Here is a 22,024-nt window from a genome sequence, read left to right as displayed (position 1 = left end):
GGGATTTTGATTGATGTTCCGCAATCGTACGTGGTCCTACGACTACGATGGGATTTTGATTGATGTTCCTCTTTGATGTTCCGATGACAATGCCATCCCGTGGTCCTACGACTACGACATTGACCTGGTTATGAGGTCCGGAACCAATTTTGCTTCGACTCGTTCTCAGCCGACAAAAACATATTACCAATGAAAAGGATGTAGAATCTTAGCCGTGATCAAAGCGAGTGAATATGATGTAGTAGAGCAATTGCATAAGATGGCCGAAGATGGATGTTATTGTAAAAATGTTATTTCAAAACAAGCTGGGTGACTTTCGGAAACGATTCGTTCCTGTCTCTGTTGGTTTATGATGACGGGGCTTGGTCTCGGATTTTGCATTTGAGACCAGTGAGGGTAATTGTGTGTGTGTGTGTGTCTCTCTCTCTCTCTCTTTGTGTGTATCTATGATTTAGGACAAGAAAGCATTTAAGAATACTAGGATCCACATACTCCTCGTCCTCTTCACTGTATGCACAATTGGAAACGCCAAGAAAGTTACCACCTTCTCCTCTTTCTTCTTTCCTGCGTTCCAGCTCAAGACCGACAGTTATCGCTCTCGGCGATGGAGCTACCCCTCTCCACTTCCCTCTCTTGCTTCTCCTTCCTCTTCTTCTTCCTACTCGTTCTCAGGTGAAGCTCGAATCACATTTGCCTTCCTCGTGTGCTTGTTCGCTGCAAACTCGAATCATATTTTGTCTTTTTTTTTTCCTTAATGCACGACTAGAAGAAAGGAAGTTCTGGATACACGGTGACGAGAATCATTGCCTTTCGTCGTGAGCTCAGGGTGAAAGTTCTGGAGAAACAATCCGGGTAGACTTTCGGAAACGGATTTGCCCATGTCTCTGTTGGTTTATGATGGCTTGGATTGATCTCGGATTTTGCATTTGAGTCCAGTGAGGGTAATTGTGTAACAGACGATGGGCTAAATTAGAGAACTATCAAGAGTCAATATACTCCTCTTTTTTGTAAATTTTTTTGTAGTGAGTTGGTTTATATAGATTACTCTGCTACACTTTCTGAATTTTTTTCTGTTGTTGCTATTCTTCTTGAATATAATGGTGGCTCTAACAAAGATGTGCTTGGATATCTCCAGCAAAATTAATGCTTTGATGTAATTTGACAACATTGTAGAAGTTCATGTGTAAAAGCACTAATTTATGTTGGTTGGAATATTTTGTATATACGGTAGAACTTCCAAAATGAGTGATAAATTCATTTCTTAACTCATATTTGATGGGTTGAATTATTATATGTGTTAGCTATGCATCATAAATTGGTTTATGATGGAAAAACAACAAATAATATGGGTGTTAAATGGACTCACAACTTGCTTAAACCCCACCCACATTTTTTGTCATGAGTTTTCTTATATTGGGTTAAATATGGAAGTATGTTAGCAACATGAACGGGGTAGGGTATCACTTGTGTATGGATTGGATCGAGAATGGGTCATTAGATTTGCATTACATGGAAATAGACCAAAACAAGTTAAATGAGTCAATTTGGGTCGGATAATTTTTTACCCGGCCCACTCATTTGACGGGTCTAGTATCGGGCAATGTTTTTGCGGCTCAGATGTTAATTCATTGCGTGGCAAATTTCTTGAGCAACATGTGAAGAATTCTGCAGTTCTAATTACGTGAAGCAAGTGGTAAGACTAAATTCCAATTTTTCAGTGTCTCGTCTGAAGACCGTGCTAGCACCCCGCCAAGAGGTTGGAATTCTAATGATTCCTTTTCCTGGATCATCTCCGAAGCAGAGTTTCTGCAAAATGCCCAGATCCTTTCCCAGAAGCTACATGCTCAAGGATATGAGGTTATACCCATACTACTGTGACGTTTCGCCTAGAATTGTCGGTTTTTTTTTATCTAGAATAGTGAAGGGTACTTAGTGAAACTAAAGCATTTTCTTTTTCATCCTTCTTTTCCATCTCTTCCCTCCAAAATATGCAGTATGCAGTTGTCGACTACCTTTGGTACCGAAGAAAAGTGCCAGGCGCTGGCGCTGATTCACTGGGATTCGATGTCATTGATGAATGGGGAAGGATGATCCCCGACCCAGATCAATGGCCTTCGTCTAGGGATGGGAAAGGGTTCACCGAAGTCGCAAACAAAGTCCATAGCATGGGTCTGAAGTTAGGTATACATGTCATGAGAGGAATTAGCACGCAAGCTGTCAATGCTAACTCTCCTATCCTGGATACCACCACGGTTTGTTTGTTTTACTCTAGTCTTTCATCTGCTGATTTTTCTCCTTGTTGCACGAAGCCTTCTTTTAGTCTAGATTGACTGGAAGTTTCCTCCTTTGTTGCACGAAAGCTATTCATGTTCACTTTCATCAGATGATCTAAACGACTGATCTGCTGCCTTAGTATTAAGAAGAGCGTTTAGTGTGACCCTCAATTTGTCTAAAATAAGCTTTTCTACTTCCATTCTGTTTCTCTACTAGGGACGTGCATATGAAGAGTCTGGTCGGGTTTGGAAAGCACAAGATATAGGGCTGAAGGAAAAGGCTTGTGCTTGGATGCAACATGGATTCATGAGTGTAAATACCGACTTAGGAGCAGGAAAAGCCTTCTTGAGGTCACTTTATCAGCAATATGCATCGTGGGGCGTCGATTTCAGTGAGTGACGATGACTTCTGTTTATATTTACTGCCCCATCACCTCTTAAATTCAAACTGCTTCAATAAGTTTCTAACAATTATATAACTAGATAAATAACTGGCGATGAACCTAATTCTGATTCACTTAAATCACTATCTTTAAGACTAATTGTTTATCATCTTGATGCAGTTAAAAATGACTGTGTATTTGGTGACGACCTGAATGTAAATGAGATCACCTACATCTCCGAGGTGCGATATGATGACTCTTTATCTTTTATTCACCTACTCACACAATCCTTTCTGCAAATGAAAACTGAAGCTGGTCCATTAATTGGTGCGGCCTTGCACAGGTTCTAAAGGAGCTTGACCGTCCCATCCTGTATTCTCTGTCTCCTGGAACTAGTGTGACACCAGATATGGCAAAGGCTGTTAGCGGATTGAGCAACATGTACAGAATTACTGGAGATGATTGGGATACATGGGCAGATGTTGCAGCACATTTTGATGTTGCAAGGTGATTTAACATGTGACGGTAGAGTGCAAAAGTCATGGATTCAGACAGCCTATTTAGTAGTCTCATAATTTATTGCACTCCAGGGACTTCGCCGCTGCCAAAATGATTGGCTCCGGTGGCTTGTTGGGGACATCATGGCCTGACCTTGACATGCTACCACTGGGATATCTCACTGATCCAGGTAATGACACTGGGCTTGTCTCATTCTCAGATGAAGGTCTGTTGCTCCATCATACCCCTGAGGGATTGGCTGAACAAATAATGTAATGTTGCCGGAAAATCGGTCTGATTACTGTTACATGAGGAGCCAAGAGACCCCTCCCACTACTACAGGCGCTAGCAGATCTCTTTGGATTTTCAGAACAAAGTAATTGACATGCTAATCTTGTGATGCGGCAGATGGACAGTTTGATACTTCAAGGTCATAATTAAATGGCACACATCAGTAGGCAGTGGCCGTCTGGGCTCCTTATGTAGCTCTTGTAGTTTCCAAATTATCTTTGCTTATGTGAACTCCTTGTGAATGCCTCTGTAAAAGTAGATTGAGTGATGTATTGCTAAAGTGAAAACTTTCTCAACAACTAGGTGCAAATGAAGGCCCTCATAGGACATGCAGGCTTACCATCCAGGAGCAAAGAACTCAGGTATGTGTTCAAAGAGGATTTTCGGTGACTTCACTACTTGCGCCAATCAGAAATCGTATTTCATGCTAACGGATTGCAGTTGTAGGTGACTTTGTGGTCAATCGCCAAGTCCCCCCTCATGTTTGGTGGAGATTTGAGGAACATTGATGATACAACTTTCGGTCTTATCACCAATCCCACTCTGCTTGAGATAAATTCCTACAGCTCAAACAATGTGGAGGCATGTACTCTGTCTTAACATCTGTTAAAAACAAAAAGAGAACACTTCGAAGCACTTTTAGGCTACTTATGCCGATAAATTTACAGTTCCCATATATCCAAGGGGCGGGTCCAGGAGGTAGAAAACACGGGCTGTCTAGAATGTACCCGACAAGTGTGGAAGAATCCGAGGTAGAGGTTTTGGGTCTGACTAGTTGCGAAGATCCAAAAGCAAGCAGATGGCTGGTCGAAGAGCTGGACAAAGATTCGGAACGGATCTGCTGGAAAGGGAACATGGTGGGCAGACATGGAAAACCTTTTTGCCTGTCCAAGAGAAATCCTTTAATCGAACAGTAAAAATTGCTCTCCTACTTCTGATCTCTTTCATTTGCTGTTCTCTCTCCTGCAATTGTTCAGTACTTAAGTATTGATATATGCTTGCGCTGTATAACAGAGATGAAGAAACAATGTATGGGAGCCGATATCAGGGATCACTCCATTTATCAGCTTCCGAAGATATCGAGCTCTGCCTAGATGCTTCTCCAAAACGCAAAATCACATCTAGTGAGCCTGCAAGAGGCTCATTTTCCCGCTGCACGTTGAATGCTAATCAAGTATGTGTTATTACTAGTTGAAGATTACCGCAAAGACAAACTTTAGACACAATTAGGAAATTCCATGCTCGTTGCAATTTTGGAACCTGTTGATATTAGAATGCGATGTCTGTAAATGATGGTATTTGCTACATTCTTTACCAGTTTTTGGTCTTCGAATTAGAATCCATTGTCTGGCTTAGATTCACGCAGAAGATAACATGCCGATGAATGTTCGAATTTGACAGATGTGGGAGTTTCACGGTAACGGGACGCTGATAAGCAGCTACTCTGGACTATGCGCTAAAATGAAGAAAGTCGAAGGTAATAAAGAAGGGTTCCTGATATCAAACGCCAGAAATCTAATGTGTTCTAATGTTTTGTATGTCTTATTCACGGCGACATTGTTTGTGCAGCTAATGCTGGTGCAGCAGGAGCTCGCTCCTGGATCGCGTCTGGAAGATCGGGTTTGATTCTTATTAGCTTGAGCAAGTATGAGCATTTTTTAGACCTTTTCTTGGTCTCAGTTTTGTTCTTTAACATCAACGCAGGAGAAATATATCTGGCCTTTTTCAACCTGAACTCATACGACATGACAATATCCGCGCTAGTCTCCGACCTGGGCAAGGCACGTCCCGGTCGGACCGTCAGCGCTTGTACAGGCAAAGAAATATGGAGCGGCACTGAGATCAGCCGCCCGACGCTGTACTCGGTATCAATACAGGTGGAATCACATGATTGTGCCCTGTATGTCCTCAACTGTCGTTAATTTGAACAAATGGGCACGAATAAATTTTGATTGTATTCCGACAAAAAAAAAATTTGATTATGAATTCTCTAACTTGATTCCTCTTTACCATCTTCCGTTCATTGGCATCGTTGCGGAGAACAAATGTTGCTGAATCTGTGAATTATGCAGAGGAACAAGGAGGGGGAAAAATGCGGGAAATTAAAGAAAGCGGTTTTCGCCGATCGCTAATTCAATTCAGACATAATGGCAATGAAGTGAGGCCTCATATTGGCTCAGAATTAGAATCTCAAACTCACATTTTCTTATTTTTTGGCATTTGAATAGCTTAAAAAATGAGACAACGAAAAATATCTTCATAAATAAGGGAGCCGTTGACATCTAAATTTGAACGACCCATTTAGTCGTTATTTGCATAGAAAATTACGGGCAACCCTAGTCCATGACAAAAATAAATTGTCTTAATTTGCATATAGTTTTGGGAACATTCATGTAGTTTGCATCATAATTAGACCGGCGGCCATGAACGGACTTGTATCACTTGCGCGGACTCACGTTGCGCAAAAATTTGGTCATGCTAGAGGGACGGTTTCTTTGCAGAAAATTCTGAATAATAGGAACATGATTGACCTAATTTGGACTTAATTCAGCTCATGTAAAGTTTGAATTGGAAAGGCCTTATGTTATTGAAGCTTATTATACTTAAATTAAGCCTGCAAGGACCAGAACTCGGCCAAGGCCTCAAGACACTGGCACCAATTGTCCCCCCCCCACATTCCCTTGTAATTTTTCGCCACTGCTGTCCCACCGAAGCTCCAGCGAGAGTGACAATCCAGCCCGCTGCACCCCCCAGACGAGTTGCATCGAGCCCCGCAGCACCACCGTGATGCGATTAGGTGGTCCTGTTGTGTTCCCAATCCGCAACTTGTATCGTGGCGGCGATCCGTTCCTTGGGGCTCTTTGTTTTGCAGGTTACCCGAACATCGTTCCACGATCCTCAAAGCAAGCCTCAATTGAGCATCCCTTCGAGTAGCCCCTATGTGATGTTACGGAAATTCGACCTCTATTTAATAGTAAAATCCAGTCTATGGAATGACCGTAAGTTCCAATTTGTTGCTCGAGATTGATTACTAGGGAATTAGGAATCGGAAATTGGAAATTTCCCGGATCGTTGGTCGAATTGGATTGAATTTCAATCGATTGGTCATCGCGCTTTGGGATTAGAAATTTTTGTACCGAGCCTCGTTCTGACTAAATTGATTCGAGTTTGGATTGAATTACCCTCCGTCAGATTGTCAGATGCCCAAATTACCCTTGAATGCAAAATTACTAAATTACCCCCCGGTTAAAATTGGAAATTACCAAAATGCCCCTAGATCTTTATGACTGTCGAGACAAGGAAATCAATGGAATGGGACCCACTGTATCTCTTCTCTCTTGGTCAAAAGTGGCAACCTCTCTCTCTCTCTCTCTCTCTCTCTCTCTCTCTCTCATGCATGATCACCCACCCCAAACCGACTCCCTCCCTCTCTTCTTCTCCTTCTTTCTTCATTTTTCTGCGATATCACCCCCTCACCGAGCCACCACCCCATACTACCACCACCACAACACTCCACCGTCACCGTTGGACCACCACCGCACTGTCGGAAAGTAGGCTAGAAGAAGGTCGAGCAACCTACCCTATTTTTGCAGGGTCTGCTACTGCTACTGCTTTTCCATTTCTATTCAGCCATCCTCAGCCCAGCTTCGCCTACCTTTGACCACCATAGACCTCCCTCGATGCCATCCAGCCACCAACAGGTCAAACCGCCTCCATAGCAAGCCAGAACAGCCACGAACAACCTTGTTCTACCGCTGCCTACCCTGTTTTTCGCTGTCCTGCTCTGTACCACTTGTAGTTGCTGCCACCGCTGTTCTACCGCCCTCCTCAGCCACCTCCGACCACCACACACCTTCTGACACTCCCTTAGACCCTCACCGACAACCCCACGAAGCCTTGACGCCATTGGAACCCCGAACAGCCCTCAACCTAAGTTGTGCCACCTCCCCTGCTCTACCCGACGCCATGCTCTGCTCTGTGCTTGCTGTTCTGCCTTTGTTGGTGCTACTCCGACCACCATAACCTTCCTCCAACCATCTCACACCTCCACCGCCGACCCCGGAGCCATCCGTCGCATGTAGCTCGCCGTAGGAGCCACTAAGCCCTGGCCAATCAATGTTTCCCCTATTTTAGGGCTGGGCCGATTTCTGTTGGGCCTAATTTTGTGGGCCTGCGAGTTGGGCTGAGGCCCAATCTGTTTTGGGCATGAAGTTGGGCCTTGTCTTAGGCCGTGGACCCATTGGGCCGGGAGTCTAGGCCCGTTGTTCGAGGTTTTTGATTTGCAATCCGATTGAGTCCGATGTTCACGCCGAAGGTTTTCCAAGACCGCTGATACATTCGCTTTGTCCATTTGACTGTGAGTTGACTCTAACCCCTGGTTAGGACGCTAATTACATTCGGAATTAGTTTAATTAGATTATTAGGGTGTTTAGGTAGATTAATTAGGGTTGGGTTAGGTTAGAGACTTGGTTTAGGTTAAATGGCCCTAATAAGTTAGGTTAGTCTGATTGTGGCTAGTTGGGGCTAGATCGATCGATTGATTAGTTCACTTGTTTGATCGTGAGCGAGCGTTTGGCTAGGGACGAGCACTCGATTGATTGGCGATTTGGATTTAATTATGTGTGGTTGAATCGAACGTTCGTCGCCGGATTATTTATCTGCGCTCGATTTATGGTTTATACAAATTATTTCATTAATTACCTCATCGGATGGCTAATCGAATTGATTAATTGGTTGAGGGTTGATCACCCTATTTATCGGAGATAAGTCTTATGGATAATGTGCATATATGTGTGACCATATATGAGTGTGAACTGCATGGTTAGCGTAAAAGGGCCGTGGCCCGATTTTGAGCACGCCTGTAGGACATTTGGCTAAACGCAAAGATAAAATGGGTTAATTGCCGATCGTGCTTGAATGGTCACACGATGGGATTTTCCCGACAATGTCGTACCGTGTCGATCGGAATTGTGCGACTTGTTAGATGCACGCATTTACGTGTCGTCGAATTGAACGGATGCCGGTTACGACTTGTGACGGACCAAAGCCCTTACAGGGATTCTTGGTAGTTCCGTGTCATGTCGATCGAAATTACATGGACTATCGGATGCCGTCGCCGGAAGTAAAGAGGTGAAGCCTGGTCTTGTCGGTAGATATTGTCAATCGTAGTGTGAAGTCACACCGGTCGTGTGCAATCGGGCCGGATGCCCGTTAATAATTGGACCACGTGTGGTGTCCTATGTATGCAACCCGATGTGATGTTCATTGATTGTTATGTCTAGCATATCGGGTCGAGTATTACATATCATGTGATTTTCAGCAGGTGAGCTGCATGTGATTGGAATATTTGTATTTTAATATGTGATTAGTTGATAGGACCCTGCGGACGAATCAACACCCCGAAGAATGGGGTTGTATTTGACTGTAGCTCAGTAGGGTTAATAATCATCTGCTTTTGGTACAATATTGACAGTTCTTCTTGTATATGACTTATGTAGTTGATCTTATTGCTATCCCTACTGTATTTCTTGATTTGGGAGAGTTTATGTTTCCGCATGCACACTATAGTATTGTTGGTCGATAGCGTACCTACGACGTTATCATTTATGACCTAACGCGTTTTGGTAGAGAATACCGTGTACTCAAGAGTCGGGGCATAACATCCCCGCCGAATGTGGTATCAGAGCAAGGTCGGCCTAATCCACCCAGTCATTGGCCTAGAATGATAAGGAGCAATGGGAAATGAGATAGTTAGTAAGGTTATACGCTTGTACATGCGATTGTTATTTGTGTTTTATGTTATCGGGTCGCTTTCTTATCGTGCTTTGCTATAAAGTGAGCGGGACTACGTATGATACCCGCGGAATGAGTAAGCGCAGTGAAAGAGCACCCCGAGGTAGGTCCGCCGGGCGAATTGAGGATATCGTGGAAGGTGAACCATCCGTGCCCCGAGTAAGACACCGCGTAAAAGACCCAAGGATTGATGGGATCCTTGAAGCGCTTGGAGCAATTGGAGAGTTGGTGGGACAGCGGGTAAGGAATCAAAATATTGTTGCTACCGAAGTCCCACAAGGAAATCTACCAATTGGAATGGTGGATGATGGGCGCCAAGCCTAGAAGTTGGTAGAACAATTTTTGAAACTAAAGTCTCCTGAATTTGCGGGTAGTGGAGACCCCGAGGTTGCTATCTCGTGGATCGAGGAACTGGATAAAGCATTTGACCTCTTGAGATGCAATGATGTGGATAAAGTTGTTCTGGCCGTGTATCGGCTACGGGGTAATGCAAGTACTTGGTGGAGAGCTACTAAAGGTAGGATTTTTCTTGAGGGTATGGTCCTAACGTGGGGTGCCTTAGTGGAAGCCTTTAACAACAAATATTTCTCCGATATTACTAGAGAATAGAAGATAGCTAAATTCCTTTGCCTGCGCCAGAATCGGATGACCGCATATGAGTATGAGGCAAAGTTTGCCCGGCTATCAAAGTATGCCCCAAGGATGGTCGAGGATCTTGTTGATAGGGCAAGAAGATTAAGAGATGGACTGAAGCCCGAAATTAAAAGTGTCCTAGTGCCGTTGAATTTGAAGAAGTATGATGATTTGTACGAGGGAGCTCGGATGGTTGAGCAAGACTTAGCCGAGAGAGCCGCCGCATCTGGATCGCGGTTTGTGCTCTCAAGCGGGTTTAACGGGCACCAAGGCAAGAGGCCAATGTTTAGCGGTAAAGGTCGCATTCCGCCTAGCAAAAGAGAGGTGATTAGTAAACCGGTGGCCCCACCAAGATGACTTTTATCGCTTATGTCGTCGGAGGCATGAATATGCTCTGTGCCGTTTCTTAGCAGAGCCTGCTTTGGATGTGGCCAACAAGGTCACCAAGTGAGAGGCTATCCCCGGAGGCAACAGCTCGGGCTATAAGGAGGATCGCCCGGAGGAAATACGCCGCAGAATTTTCGGAGTCACCCTCGGGCGTAAGGAAAGGAATTCGCTGTCACCCGGGATGAGGCGAATGATTCACCTACTGTTATAGGTACGGTTCTCTTACATGACCAAGTTACTTATGATCTATTTGATCCTGGTGCTACCCATTATTTTGTCGCCGAACAATTTGTTAAACTTGTTGGTGTGAGTCCGGAACCGTTAGATACCATATTTAGGATATCTACGCCCTTAAATGATAGCGTAGTAGCTGCTGTATGTTGTCCTAGCAGTAAACTTGTTGTGAGTGGATGTGAGGATAAGATAGATTTGATTATGCTGGAGATGTACGACTTTGACCCGATAGTTGGGATGGATTAGCCGACAAAGCAAAGAGCCACGATGGATTGCTATCATAAAGTGATCCAATTCAATCCGTGGTGGACGTGATCGTTGAGGAACTTAAGTTGGAGGATATTCCTATTGTGCGAGAATTTCCAGATGTCTTTTCCAAGGAACCGCCCGGCTTACCACCAGAAAGGGAAATAAAATTTGTAATAGAATTAGTCCCTAGAACAGAGCCAATCTCTAAGGTTCCGTATAGGATGTCATTATCGGAAATGAAGGAACTTAAAGTTCAAATGCAAGAATTGTTGAATAAATTATTTATCCGACCTAATACGTCACCTTAGGGAGGTCCTGTGTTATTTGTGAAAAAAAAGGATGGATCATTACGGTTATGTATTGACTATAGGCAATTGAATCATGTCACAATCAAGAACAAGTACCATTTGCCAAGGATCAATGATTTGTTCGATCAATTGCAAGGAGTTACGGTATTTTCCAAAATTGATTTAAGAAGAGGATATCATCAATTGAGAATCAAGAAAGAGGATATACCGAAAACAGCATTTAGAACGCATTATAGTCATTATGAGTTTACTATGATGCCCTTTGGATTGACGAATGCTCCTACTGCTTTTATGGATTTGATGAATAGGATATTCAAGGAATTCTTGGATCGTTTTGTGATTGTGTTTGTAGATGACATCCTGGTGTATTCAAGAAATCATGAGGATCATGAACAATATCTGAGAACTATTTTGGAAACTCTTAGGATACATCAACTATATGCCAAATTTACTAAATGTGAGTTTTGGTTAGCTCGTGTGGCATTTTTGGGCCACGTAGTTTCTGGTGAAGGTATTGCAGTAGACCCATAAAAAATTGAGGCAGTTATGAATTGGCCGAGACCAACGACAGTAACTGAAGTCAGAAGTTTCTTCGATTTCGCAGGCTATTATCGATGTTTTGAAGAAAGGTTCTCAGCTATATATATGCACGTACTCCTCTTGGCCACTGTATGCGTAATTCCGAAACACGCTGAAAGTTGGCGCCTTCTCTCTTCTTTCCTGTGTTTCGGTTCAAAACCAACGGTCAGCGCCCTGGCGATGAAGCTCTCGCTCTCCATTTCCCTCACTTCCTTCTCTTTCTTCTTCTTCCTCCTTGTTGTCAGGTGAAGCTCGAATCACGCTCGCCTTCCTCGTGTGCTCGTTCGCTGCGAACTCAAATCAGATTTTGTCGTTTTTATTTCTTAATGCACGACTAGAAGAAAGGAAGTTCTCAATACACGGTGACGAGAATCGTTGTGTCGATCGTCTGGTGATGCAAGTTACCGACTTACCCAATAAGCTCTGGTGGCTCTTTTTGTTGACTTGTGTATTCTGTAATGCTGGAGTTTTGGAGAAACAATCCGGTGATCTTGGGAAACTGATTCGTTCATGTCTCTGTTGGTTTATGATGACTTGGGTCGATCTCGGATTTTGCATTTTGAGTCCAGTGAGGTCATTGTGAGACGGAGGATGAGCTAATCAGAGAATTAACAGAGTCCGAAATACACTTTTTCGTTAAAAAAAAAATTTGTTGTGAATTGCTTTAGATAGAATACTCTGCGACAATTTCTGTGTTTTGTATTCTGTAGGTGCTATTTTGCTTGAACATTGGTGGCTCTAACAAAGATGGGCTTGGATATCTCCATCAACATTAATACTTTGATGTATTTTGACAACATTGTAAATGTTCGTTGTAAAAACATTTAACTCGTACAATAATGTTGGCTGGAATCTGCTTGTGTGTACAGCACTGGATTTCCGGCTCAGATGTTAATTCGTTGGGTTGCAAATTTCTTGAGCAACATGTGAAGGATTCAGTAGTCCTAATAAGGTGAAGCAAGTGGTAAGACTAAATTCCAATTTTTCAGTGTCTCGTCTGAAGACCGTGCTAGCACCCCGCCAAGAGGTTGGAATTCTTGTGATTCCTTTTCCTGGATCATCTCCGAAGCAGAGTTTCTGCATAATGCCCAGATCCTTTCCCAGAAGCTACATGCTCAGGGATATGAGGTTATATCCATACTGCTGTGTCGTTTCACAGATAGAACTGTCGGTTTTTTTTATCTAGAGGAGCGAAGGGTACCTAGTGAAACTAAAGCATTTTCCTTTTCAACCTTCTTTTTGTCTCTTCCCTCCAAAATATGCAGTATGCAGTTGTCGACTAACTTTGGTACCGAAGAAAAGTGCCAGGCGCAGGCGCCGATTCACTGGGATTCGATGTCATTGATGAATGGGGAAGGATGATCCCTGACCCAGATCAATGGCCTTCATCAAGGGGTGGGAAAGGTTTCACCAAAGTCGCAAACAAAGTCCACAGCATGGGTCTGAAGTTCGGTATACATGTTATGAGAGGAATTAGCACGCAAGCTGTCAATGCTAACTCTCCCATCCTGGATACCACCACGGTTTGTTCATTTTACTCTTGACTTTCATCTGCTGATTTTTCTCCTTGTTGCACGAAGCCTTCTTTTAGTCTAGATTGACTCGAAGTTGCCTCCTTTGTCGCACGAAAGCTATTCATGTTCACTTTCATCAGACGATCTGAACGACTCGTCTGCTGCCATAGTCTTAGGAAGAGTGTTCACTGTGACCCTCAATTTGTCTGAAATAAGCTTTTCTACTTCCATTCTGTTTCTCCACTGGGGACGTGCATATGAAGAGTCCGGTCTGGTTTGGAAAGCACAAGATATAGCGCTGAAGGAAAAGGCTTGTGCTTGGATGCAACATGGATTCATGAGTGTAAATACAGACTTAGGAGCTGGAAAAGCCTTCCTGAGATCACTTTATCAGCAATATGCATCGTGGGCTACATTAGTTAATATTGTAATTAATTAATTGATCTAATAAAGAAAAGATATAAAGTTTCTTAATTAGTCTAATATGAGCTAGTTAGTGTGGCCGAGTTACGCCCAGTCCGTAATGAGAGGGTCTGGCTGAAAACTCTATAAATTGAACTCAAGTCTATTTTCACACCCTAATGCACAAATAACCTCACATAAAGAGTCATCACGGAACGCGATATGTGAGGGGTAGTCTCATTTGGTGACAAAGGAGAAGCTCTTGAGCGTTGGTTCATCGATATTTCGCATCAAGAATGATAGATTTCAAACAATATTCGTAAATTCTTTTACTCCCATTATTGCGATTCGTGTATCTAATTATGGTAATCTTGAGACGTTGCTTAAGGTATTAATCGCAGCTTAGACCCTTTTCATGCCCAACAAATCTATGTAGGGTCATTCTCGGGCACGATTTCCCTTTCATGGCCACTACTCCCAAGGGTTGATCAGCCATCGCTGTCTAGGGCCAAAATACGCCTTGGCTCCGATCGGTGATCATTATCCGCGATCAATAAATTCAGTCTCATTGTACATCTATACTTGTCAAAATCCTAGGACCATCTAATGCAAACCTCATCGATTAAGTAGGGACAACCTGCTTATCATTATCTCGTTCTTTTCTATTTATGCGTGTCGGATGGGTATTATTGGATTATTTGCTTCACCTCTCACACCAAGCAAGTAAACTTGATAGGGATTGCTCCAGATAAGATTACGCAAGAATCTAACCGCACAAATCAAGTAAACTAGAGGAGGATATTTTCGACCAAAAAAAAAAACTAGGGGAGGATACGTTTTACATTAACAAGAACGGTTGAAAATACTTACTTAGGCATCCGACCTGAATGAGTCAACTTTGATGTCTAGCCTCAGTGGGTCACCTGTCTTTGTATCCGGCCAAACAGAGAAGCCTCCCACGTTTTAGCGACCACACTGTCTGTCTCTTTTCACGTCGAGAAGCCACCTGTCTCTCTTCCGAGATCAAGAGCCGACAAAGACCTAAAAACAACATATGCCATTATCAAATATAGTTCATTTTCCTAAGTACGGAAAAAAAAAAAAAAACGACATTATGCATTGTCGCGAGCACCATCCCATAGCGAAAAAACATGTTTAAGCGCCCATTGGTAGTGTACAAAATATTACACGTTTGTCATTTAATTACAGTAGAGTTTGGTACTAATCGCACCATCAGATGCCTTATGTCAAAATAAAATGTTTTTTCTTATAACCGAGGTTTCTCACATGTAATGGACTATTTCTCGGGGTGGTGAGAGTTTTGCCAATACCACCAAGTAAGTTCCCCAAGACGTGGTCGCCGAGAGTCAAATATGGGATCTCATCGGTTTAATTGTTTAAAGCCCAGGCGTCTCACCAACTCGTCCGACGCCTCATTGGCAATAAAATGTTAGTTTGACCGTAGGCCATTTTTCAAAATAGCTTTTACATTTAGACTCCAAATCGGTCGAGATCGAGATCGAGATAGAGAGAGAGAGAGAGAGAGAGAGAGTTGTTCATTGAGGGGAATGAATCTGGTCTTATAATTTTGGATCATAAGATTTGCTCAACCAATATCCGCCCATCACATGATTCAAGTGACTTTTCGATCCTCCCCCGACATCTTTCCAGCATGGCAAGATTTTATCTAATATCCACACATTATTTGTGATTCATTGGGGTTTAAATTTAATTTTCATGGTGCACATCGAAACAAGTTAGAGGATGGAAAACTGTCTCCTTCCCTATGATTAGAAACATTAAGTGATAGTAAGCAATGAAAAGTCCAAAAAATGGAGGAGAAAAGGACACCCTTTAGAGAAAGTGATAACTCCAAAAAAAAAAAAAAGTAAAAGATGCAATTAATTAAGGTAATAGAGGATCGTTATTGAAGAAAAACATGTTAGGTTTTCTTTTCTTTTATTACAAGTAAAGAGAACCTCATACTACTTTAGTTGCTGTTTGAGAAGGCAAAAGATTTGGGTAAAAAAATTAGGAGTGAAAGAAAAGTGGGGGCAGGGCAGAAGTTCAAATACCCTGTTTGGAAGGGCTATAGAAAAGATAGATGAAGATTTGGAGGGTTAAAAAAAAAATTCAGTGGCCCGACCAGAAAGGCATCGCTCTTAAATGGGATTCGCAATTCTTATTTTCGTGTCGTGTTGGTATCAATAATTCATATCATCGTTATAAGAAAAAACTATTTCGGCGTAATTATACTAACAATCCTCGCAATTGAATTGCTACAATCTTATCAATTACAAATAAAATGAAAATTCACCTCATAAAAATCGAGTGGCCGATATAATAATATATTAGTGAAGCATTGAGATTGTAGGTATCAATAAAATAAAATAAAAACTAATTACTTAAAAGGAATAAACAGGTAATGTCCGGGGGGATTGAAACCAACTTAACAAATTGGATTGCAAAGAAAATTTACGGTTAAGAAAGCTTCCATACGCTATAGCTTCTCTCTCTCTCTCTCTTTGTGTATTTATGAATTAGGACAAGGAATTCGACCAAAAAAAAAAAAAAATTAGGACAATGAAGCATTTAATAATACTAGGCTTTAACCCAGGGACAAGCTGCCACGTACTCCTCCTCCTCTTCACTGTATGCGTAATTCGAAACACCGAGAAAGTTACCACCTTCTCCTCTTTCCTGCGTTCCAGCTCACGACCGACAGTTATCGCTCTCGGCGATGGAGCTCACCCTCTCCATTCGCCTCTCTTGCTTCTCCTTCTTCTGCCTCCTCGTTCTCAGGTGAAGCTCGAATCTCGCACTGCAAATTCAAATTGGAGGTTCACTTTTTCTTGATGCACTGACTAGGAGAAAAGGCAGTTCTGAACTTGCGGTGACGAGGGTCGTTGTGTTTTTTCGTTTGGTAATGCAAGTTACCGACTTAGCCAATAAGCTCCGGTAGCTCTTTTTGCTGATTTATGCTCTGTAGTGATGGAGATATGGTAGGACTTGGTCAACGCGTTTGTTGGGAGTTCCGTCCGAAAGTTTTGGAGAAACGAGCGCACCGATTTCGGGAAACTGGTTCGTTCACGTCTTTGTTGGTTTATGATGACTTGGGTCGGTCTCGGATTTTGCATTTGGAGTCCGGTGAGGGTAATTGTGAGACAGAGGATGGGCTGAATCAGAGAATTTCCAGAGTCAACATACACCTTTTTTGATAAATTTTTGGTTGTGAGTTGCTTTATTGAGATTGCTCTGTGTCAATTTCTATGCTTCTAATTCTGTTCTTGCTATTTTTGTTCAATAACTATGGCACTGGCAAGAATGGGCTTAAACGCAAAAATTGGTGCTTTGATGTATTCTGACAACATTGTAAAAATTCTAGTGTAAACACACTAACTTATACCGTAATGTGGGTTGGAATCTTTATATGTGTATGGCAATGTATTTCTGGCTTGGATGGGCAAATTTCTGGCACGACATCTGAAGTATTCGGTAGCGTTAATTAGGTGAAGCATGTGGTAAGACTAATTTCAATTTTTCAGTGTCTCATCTGAAGCTTCACATCGTAAGGATGAAGAGCACGCTAGCACCCCACCAAGAGGTTGGAATTCCTATGATTCCTTTTGCTGGACCGTCTCCGAAGAGGAGTTTCTGCAAAATGCAGAGATCCTTTCCCAGAAGCTACATGCTCAGGGATATGAGGTCATATCCATACTGCTGTGACATTTTTAAAAAAAAATCTAGAATAGCATGCGATTCTTAGTTAAAGTAAAGCATTTTCTTCTCATCCTCACTTTTGTCTCCCGCCTCCAAACTCACAGTATGTAGTTGTCGACTACCTTTGGTACCGAAGAAAAGTACCGGGCGCTTACGTTGATTCTCTGGGATTCGATGTGATTGATGAATGGGGAAGGCTGATGCCTGACCCAGTTCGATGGCCTTCATCTAGAGGTGGGAAAGGGTTCACCGAGGTCGCAAATAAAGTCCATAGCATGGGTCTAAAGTTCGGGATACACATCATGAGAGGAATAAGCACACAAGCTGTCAATGCCAAGACTCCTATCTTGGATATGACCACGGTTTGTTCATTTACTCAATGGCTTTCATCTGCAGATGTTCTGTGTTGCACAAAGCCTTCTTTTAACAAAATTGATGGGAAATTGTATCGTTGGTGTTAAAGTTACTGATGAGAGTGAGTTCCTTGAAACTATTTATGTTTGCTGTTATCAAAATATCTAAAAGACTGATCTGCTGCCATAGTCTTAGGAAAAGTAGTAAGCGTGACCCTTGATTTTCTCTGAAATAACTTTTTTACATCTACTCTGTTCCCATACTAGGGAAGTGCATATGAAGAGTCCGGTCGGGTTTGGCATGCACAAGATATAGGGCTGAAGGAAAAGGCTTGTGCTTGGATGCAACATGGATTCATGAGTGTGAATACTGACTTAGGAGCTGGGAAAGCCTTCTTGAGGTCACTTTATCTGCAATATGCATCATGGGGCGTTGATTTCAGTGAGTTGATGAGGACTTTTGTAAATTTTGGTGCTGCCGAACACCTCTTAAATTCAACAGCTTTAATTAGTTTCAAACAATGATTTAACTAAATAATGACTGTAGATGAACTTATTTTGTGAATCACTTCAATCACTATCTTTAACATTAATTGTTTATTGTTTTGATGCAGTAAAACATGACTGTGTATTTGGTGACGATCTGAATATAAATGAGATCACGTACATCTCCGAGGTGGCTCTTTATCTTTTATTCACCTTCTCACCACTGTCCTTACTATATTGGAGACTCAAATGAAAACTGAGGTGGGTCCATTATCTGGCGTGGCCTTGCACAGGTTCTAAAGGAGCTTGACCATCCCATCCTGTATTCTCTGTCTCCTGGAACTAGTGTGACACCAGATATGGCAAAGGCTGTGAGTGGATTGACCAACATGTACAGAATTACTGCAGATGACTGGGATTCATGGGGAGATGTTGCGGCACATTTTGATGTTGCGAGGTGATTTAGCATGTGACAGTCGAGCTCAAAAGTCATGGACTTAGATCACCTATTGATAATCTGATAATTTATTGTTCATCAGGGACTTTGCGGCTGCTAAAATGATTGGCTCCGTTGGCTTGTTGGGGACATCATGGCCTGACCTTGATATGCTACCACTGGGATATCTTACGGATCCAGGTAATGACATTGGGCTTGTCTTATTCTGCAGTAAACTTGAAGGTCTGTTGCTCCATCTTACCCCTAAGGAATTGGCTGGACTAATAAGTAGGTATAGAGCTGTTTTAACAGCCTCCTTAGCACTCCATCAAATTAATATTGCTTGAAAATGGGTCAGATGGCTGTTACATGAAGAGCCGAGAGATTACATCCAATAGTGCGGGCCCTAGGATATTGCGTTGGATTGCAGAATAAAGTAATTAACATGCTAATCTTGTGATGTTGTAAAACTTACTGTGCATTTTGGAGCCAGAGTGAGGCTCTGACGTGATAGTAAGGCCCCACCATTAAAGGGTATGCCTTAACTGCTCCTTTGGGGCTTCGACCATGCAGACTCTGTCCCGTTTGTTACACACATAGAGTGAATTCTGGCTGTAGCTCATGCAAGGTAAACTTCATGTGCCCTAGCATAAAATTACAGCTCATGATAAAGCTTTGCCTGCAATTTCCAAATGTGGAAGATGGATAGTTTGATACTTCACAATAGTGGTTATATGGCCGACGTCAGTAGACAGTAGCTGTCAGGGCTCCTTCCTTGTGTGATTTTTGCAGTTTGCAAATTATCTTGTATTCACGAACTCCTTATCACTGTTTTTTGAAAAGTAGAGGAAGTGATGTATTGCTAAAGTGAAAACCTCCTCAACAATTAGGTTCAAATGAAGGCCCTCATAGGCGATGTAGGCTTAACCTAAAGGAGCAAAGAACTCAGGTACGTTTTTAATATGTATTCTTTGGGACTTTAATATTTGGGCCAATCAGAAAATCATATTTCAAGCTAACGGATTATAGTTGTAGATAACTTTGTGGTCGATGGCCAAGTCTCCCCTCATGTTTGGTGGAGATTTGAGGAACATTGATGATACAACTTTCAGTCTTATCACCAATCCCACTCTGCTTGAGATAAATTCCTACAGCGCAAACAATGTGGAGGCATGTACTCTCTCTTAAGATTCGATAAAACAATTATTTCGAAGCACTTTTAGGCTACTAATGTGGACAAATTTACAGTTCCCATATGTCCGTGGGTCATCGAGTTCAAGAGGTAGAAAACACGGGCAGTCTAGAATGTACCTGACAAGTATGGAAGAGACAGAGGTAGAGGTTTTGGGTCTAACTAGTTGCAAAGATCCAAAAGCAAGCGGATGGCTGGTCGAAGAGCTGGACCAAGATTTGGAACAGATCTGCTGGAAAGAGAACATGGAGGGATATAGAGAACCATTTTGCCTATACAAGAGAAATTCTTTAGTCGAATCGTAAGAAGCTCTCTCCTACTTCTACTGTTTTCCATTTGCTGTTCTCTCTACTGTAGTTTTTCATAGCATAAGTGTTGATATATGTTTGTGCTGCATAACAGAGACGAAGAGATTATGTATGGGAGCCAATATCAGGGAATACTTCACTTATTAGCTTCTGAAAATGCGGACATCTGCTTAAATGCTTCTCCAAGACGTAAAATCACGTCTAGTGAGTTTACCAGAGGCTCATTTTCACACTGTACTCGGAATGCTAATCAGGTACGCGTTATTATTAATTTATTAGTTGAAGATCAGCAAAGAAGACAAACTTGAGACCCAATTAGAAAAACTCCCATGCTTTGTTGCATTTCTGGAACCTGTTGATAATGTCAAGTAAATGATGTTACTGCGAGATTCCATACCACTATATTTTCATCTTAGAGTTAGAATTCATCATTTGGCTTAGATTCATGCAGAACATAACATATAGAATGTTTAATTTTGGCAGATGTGGGAGTTTCACAGTAATGGGACACTGATAAGCAGCTATTCTGGACTATGTGCTATTATGAAAAAAGTCAAAGGTTATAAAGAAGATATCCTGATCTCGAACACCAGAAATCTAATGTTTTGTATGACTTATTTACGGCCATATTGTTTGTGCAGCTAATGCTGGTGCTGCAGGAGCTCGCTCGTGGATCGCAACCGGACGAACAGGTTTGATTGTTACCCACTCCTCCTCTTGCATAATGTAGATACCTTTTAAGGCAGAACAAAATGCAATATAATCCAGTTTCAAACAAAAGGGTCAAAGGCCTAATCAGCTGATCTTGATAGCTTTTGCCAAACAATCTACTGGCGCAAGTATGAGCATTTTTAGACCTTTTTTGGGCTCACTCAATTTTCTTACGTCAATGCAGGAGAAATATATCTGGCCTTTTTCAACCTGAATCCAGACGACATGGTGATAGCCACAGAAATCTCCGACCTGGCCAAGGCTCTTCCCGGTCGGAGCATCTCTTCTTGTACAGGCAAAGAAATATGGAGCGACACCGACCTTGACCGCCCGACGAATGACACAATAACATCATTCGTGAAATCTCATGATAGCGCCCTATATGTCCTCAAGTGTAATTGATTAGGACGAACAGGGGCGAATAGCTTTTAGTTCCAAATTCCTTTGGACTTTATTCCTGTTTACCATCTTTTACCATCATTGGCATCATTGCGAAGAACAGTGTTTGCTGAATCAGAGAATTATGAAGACCTGCTGTGCTGCAAAATTGAGAGGAGCAGGTTTTGTGGATCATGGAGTCAAATTATTCATGTTGTCAAATAGAAACTTCTATCTTTAAATTTGATAGTAGTAAAATGTCAGCGATGCAAAGTGGTCATCTTGCATTTGGAAAGCATACGGGAGCAAAGTTCAAGAGAGCGATTTCCTATGTTGATAAGGCAAACACGCTGAGGAATTCTCCTTTTCTTGTGGATGTTTGAGGGAGGTGACGTCTGGGTGATGCAGAAGGGGAAGAGAGGTAACTCCGACGGTGCACGTCGGCTACCGGTAGTTTTCCGCCATGCGGCTTTCACCTGACCAATCTAACGGCTGGCCGAGCAGCGCGAGATTTAGTTTGCAAACTGAATATCACAAGTTCGATTCCTAAATCTATTCTTGGATTTACGTGTAGTATTCTAGCTCAATGGACAGTTGCGTTTTTGTTGGCACCTTAAAACCGAACATTTCAATAGCGAATAAGGTAGGTCTCAATCTCGTCTAAACTCCATTTTTCTTTCTGGCAAAAAGACTATCGTCTATCGTAGCCGTTGGCCTACCATGGAGGTCACTTTGAAGAAACACGCATAACGTTACGTGAATCACAAGTTCTTTTAAGAAAGGATTAATACCAAAAAATAAAATACCAAACTTGTACATTCGTACCACATTTACCCTAAACTAATTTACGTGTCATAAAACATCTCAAATTGGTACTAATATGTCAAATTTACCTC

General features: G+C 42.2%; 1 protein-coding gene across 5 annotated transcripts; it reads left to right on the top strand.

Moving 5' to 3' along the window:
* The first annotated feature begins 501 nt into the window (after positions 1-501).
* LOC115751348 (alpha-galactosidase A) lies at positions 502-21,370 on the top strand. Of its 5 annotated transcripts, XM_048280820.1 has the most exons (15): positions 536-645; positions 16,323-16,346; positions 17,090-17,249; positions 17,369-17,626; positions 17,885-18,059; positions 18,232-18,293; positions 18,397-18,560; positions 18,643-18,740; positions 19,430-19,488; positions 19,575-19,709; positions 19,788-20,032; positions 20,134-20,293; positions 20,523-20,598; positions 20,681-20,731; positions 20,935-21,370. In XM_048280820.1, exons 1-15 carry the CDS (start codon positions 605-607, stop codon positions 21,150-21,152), a joined length of 1,926 nt encoding a protein of 641 aa, XP_048136777.1. In that variant the 5' UTR covers positions 536-604; the 3' UTR covers positions 21,153-21,370. The 5 variants fall into 5 exon arrangements, with proteins under 5 accessions (XP_048136784.1, XP_048136781.1, XP_048136774.1 ...); XM_048280827.1 differs by lacking the exons at positions 16,323-16,346; positions 17,090-17,249; positions 17,369-17,626; ... (4 more) ...; positions 19,430-19,488; positions 19,575-19,709 and adding exons at positions 1,719-1,857; positions 1,995-2,252; positions 2,491-2,665; ... (3 more) ...; positions 3,749-3,807; positions 3,893-4,027 and having other exon boundaries at positions 502-672; XM_048280824.1 differs by lacking the exons at positions 16,323-16,346; positions 17,090-17,249; positions 17,369-17,626; ... (2 more) ...; positions 18,397-18,560; positions 18,643-18,740 and adding exons at positions 1,719-1,857; positions 1,995-2,252; positions 2,491-2,665; ... (1 more) ...; positions 3,000-3,163; positions 3,247-3,344 and having other exon boundaries at positions 504-672.
* The last annotated feature ends 654 nt before the right edge of the window (positions 21,371-22,024 follow it).

This window comes from Rhodamnia argentea, chromosome 1 (genome assembly GCF_020921035.1).
Source record: "Rhodamnia argentea isolate NSW1041297 chromosome 1, ASM2092103v1, whole genome shotgun sequence".
NCBI lineage: Eukaryota > Viridiplantae > Streptophyta > Magnoliopsida > Myrtales > Myrtaceae > Rhodamnia > Rhodamnia argentea.
The sequence above is the reverse complement of the archived record's forward strand: the minus strand, read 5'-3'. Positions and strand labels throughout refer to the sequence as shown.

Coding starts and splice junctions, on each gene's coding strand:
- LOC115751348 (XM_048280817.1), top strand. CDS start 512: ATGCACAATTGGAAACGCCAAGAAAGTTACCACCTTCTCCTCTTTCTT. Junction 18,561..18,642: donor GCACATTTTGATGTTGCGAG/GTGATTTAGCAT, acceptor ATTGTTCATCAG/GGACTTTGCGGCTGCTAAAA. Junction 19,489..19,574: donor TAAAGGAGCAAAGAACTCAG/GTACGTTTTTAA, acceptor TTATAGTTGTAG/ATAACTTTGTGGTCGATGGC.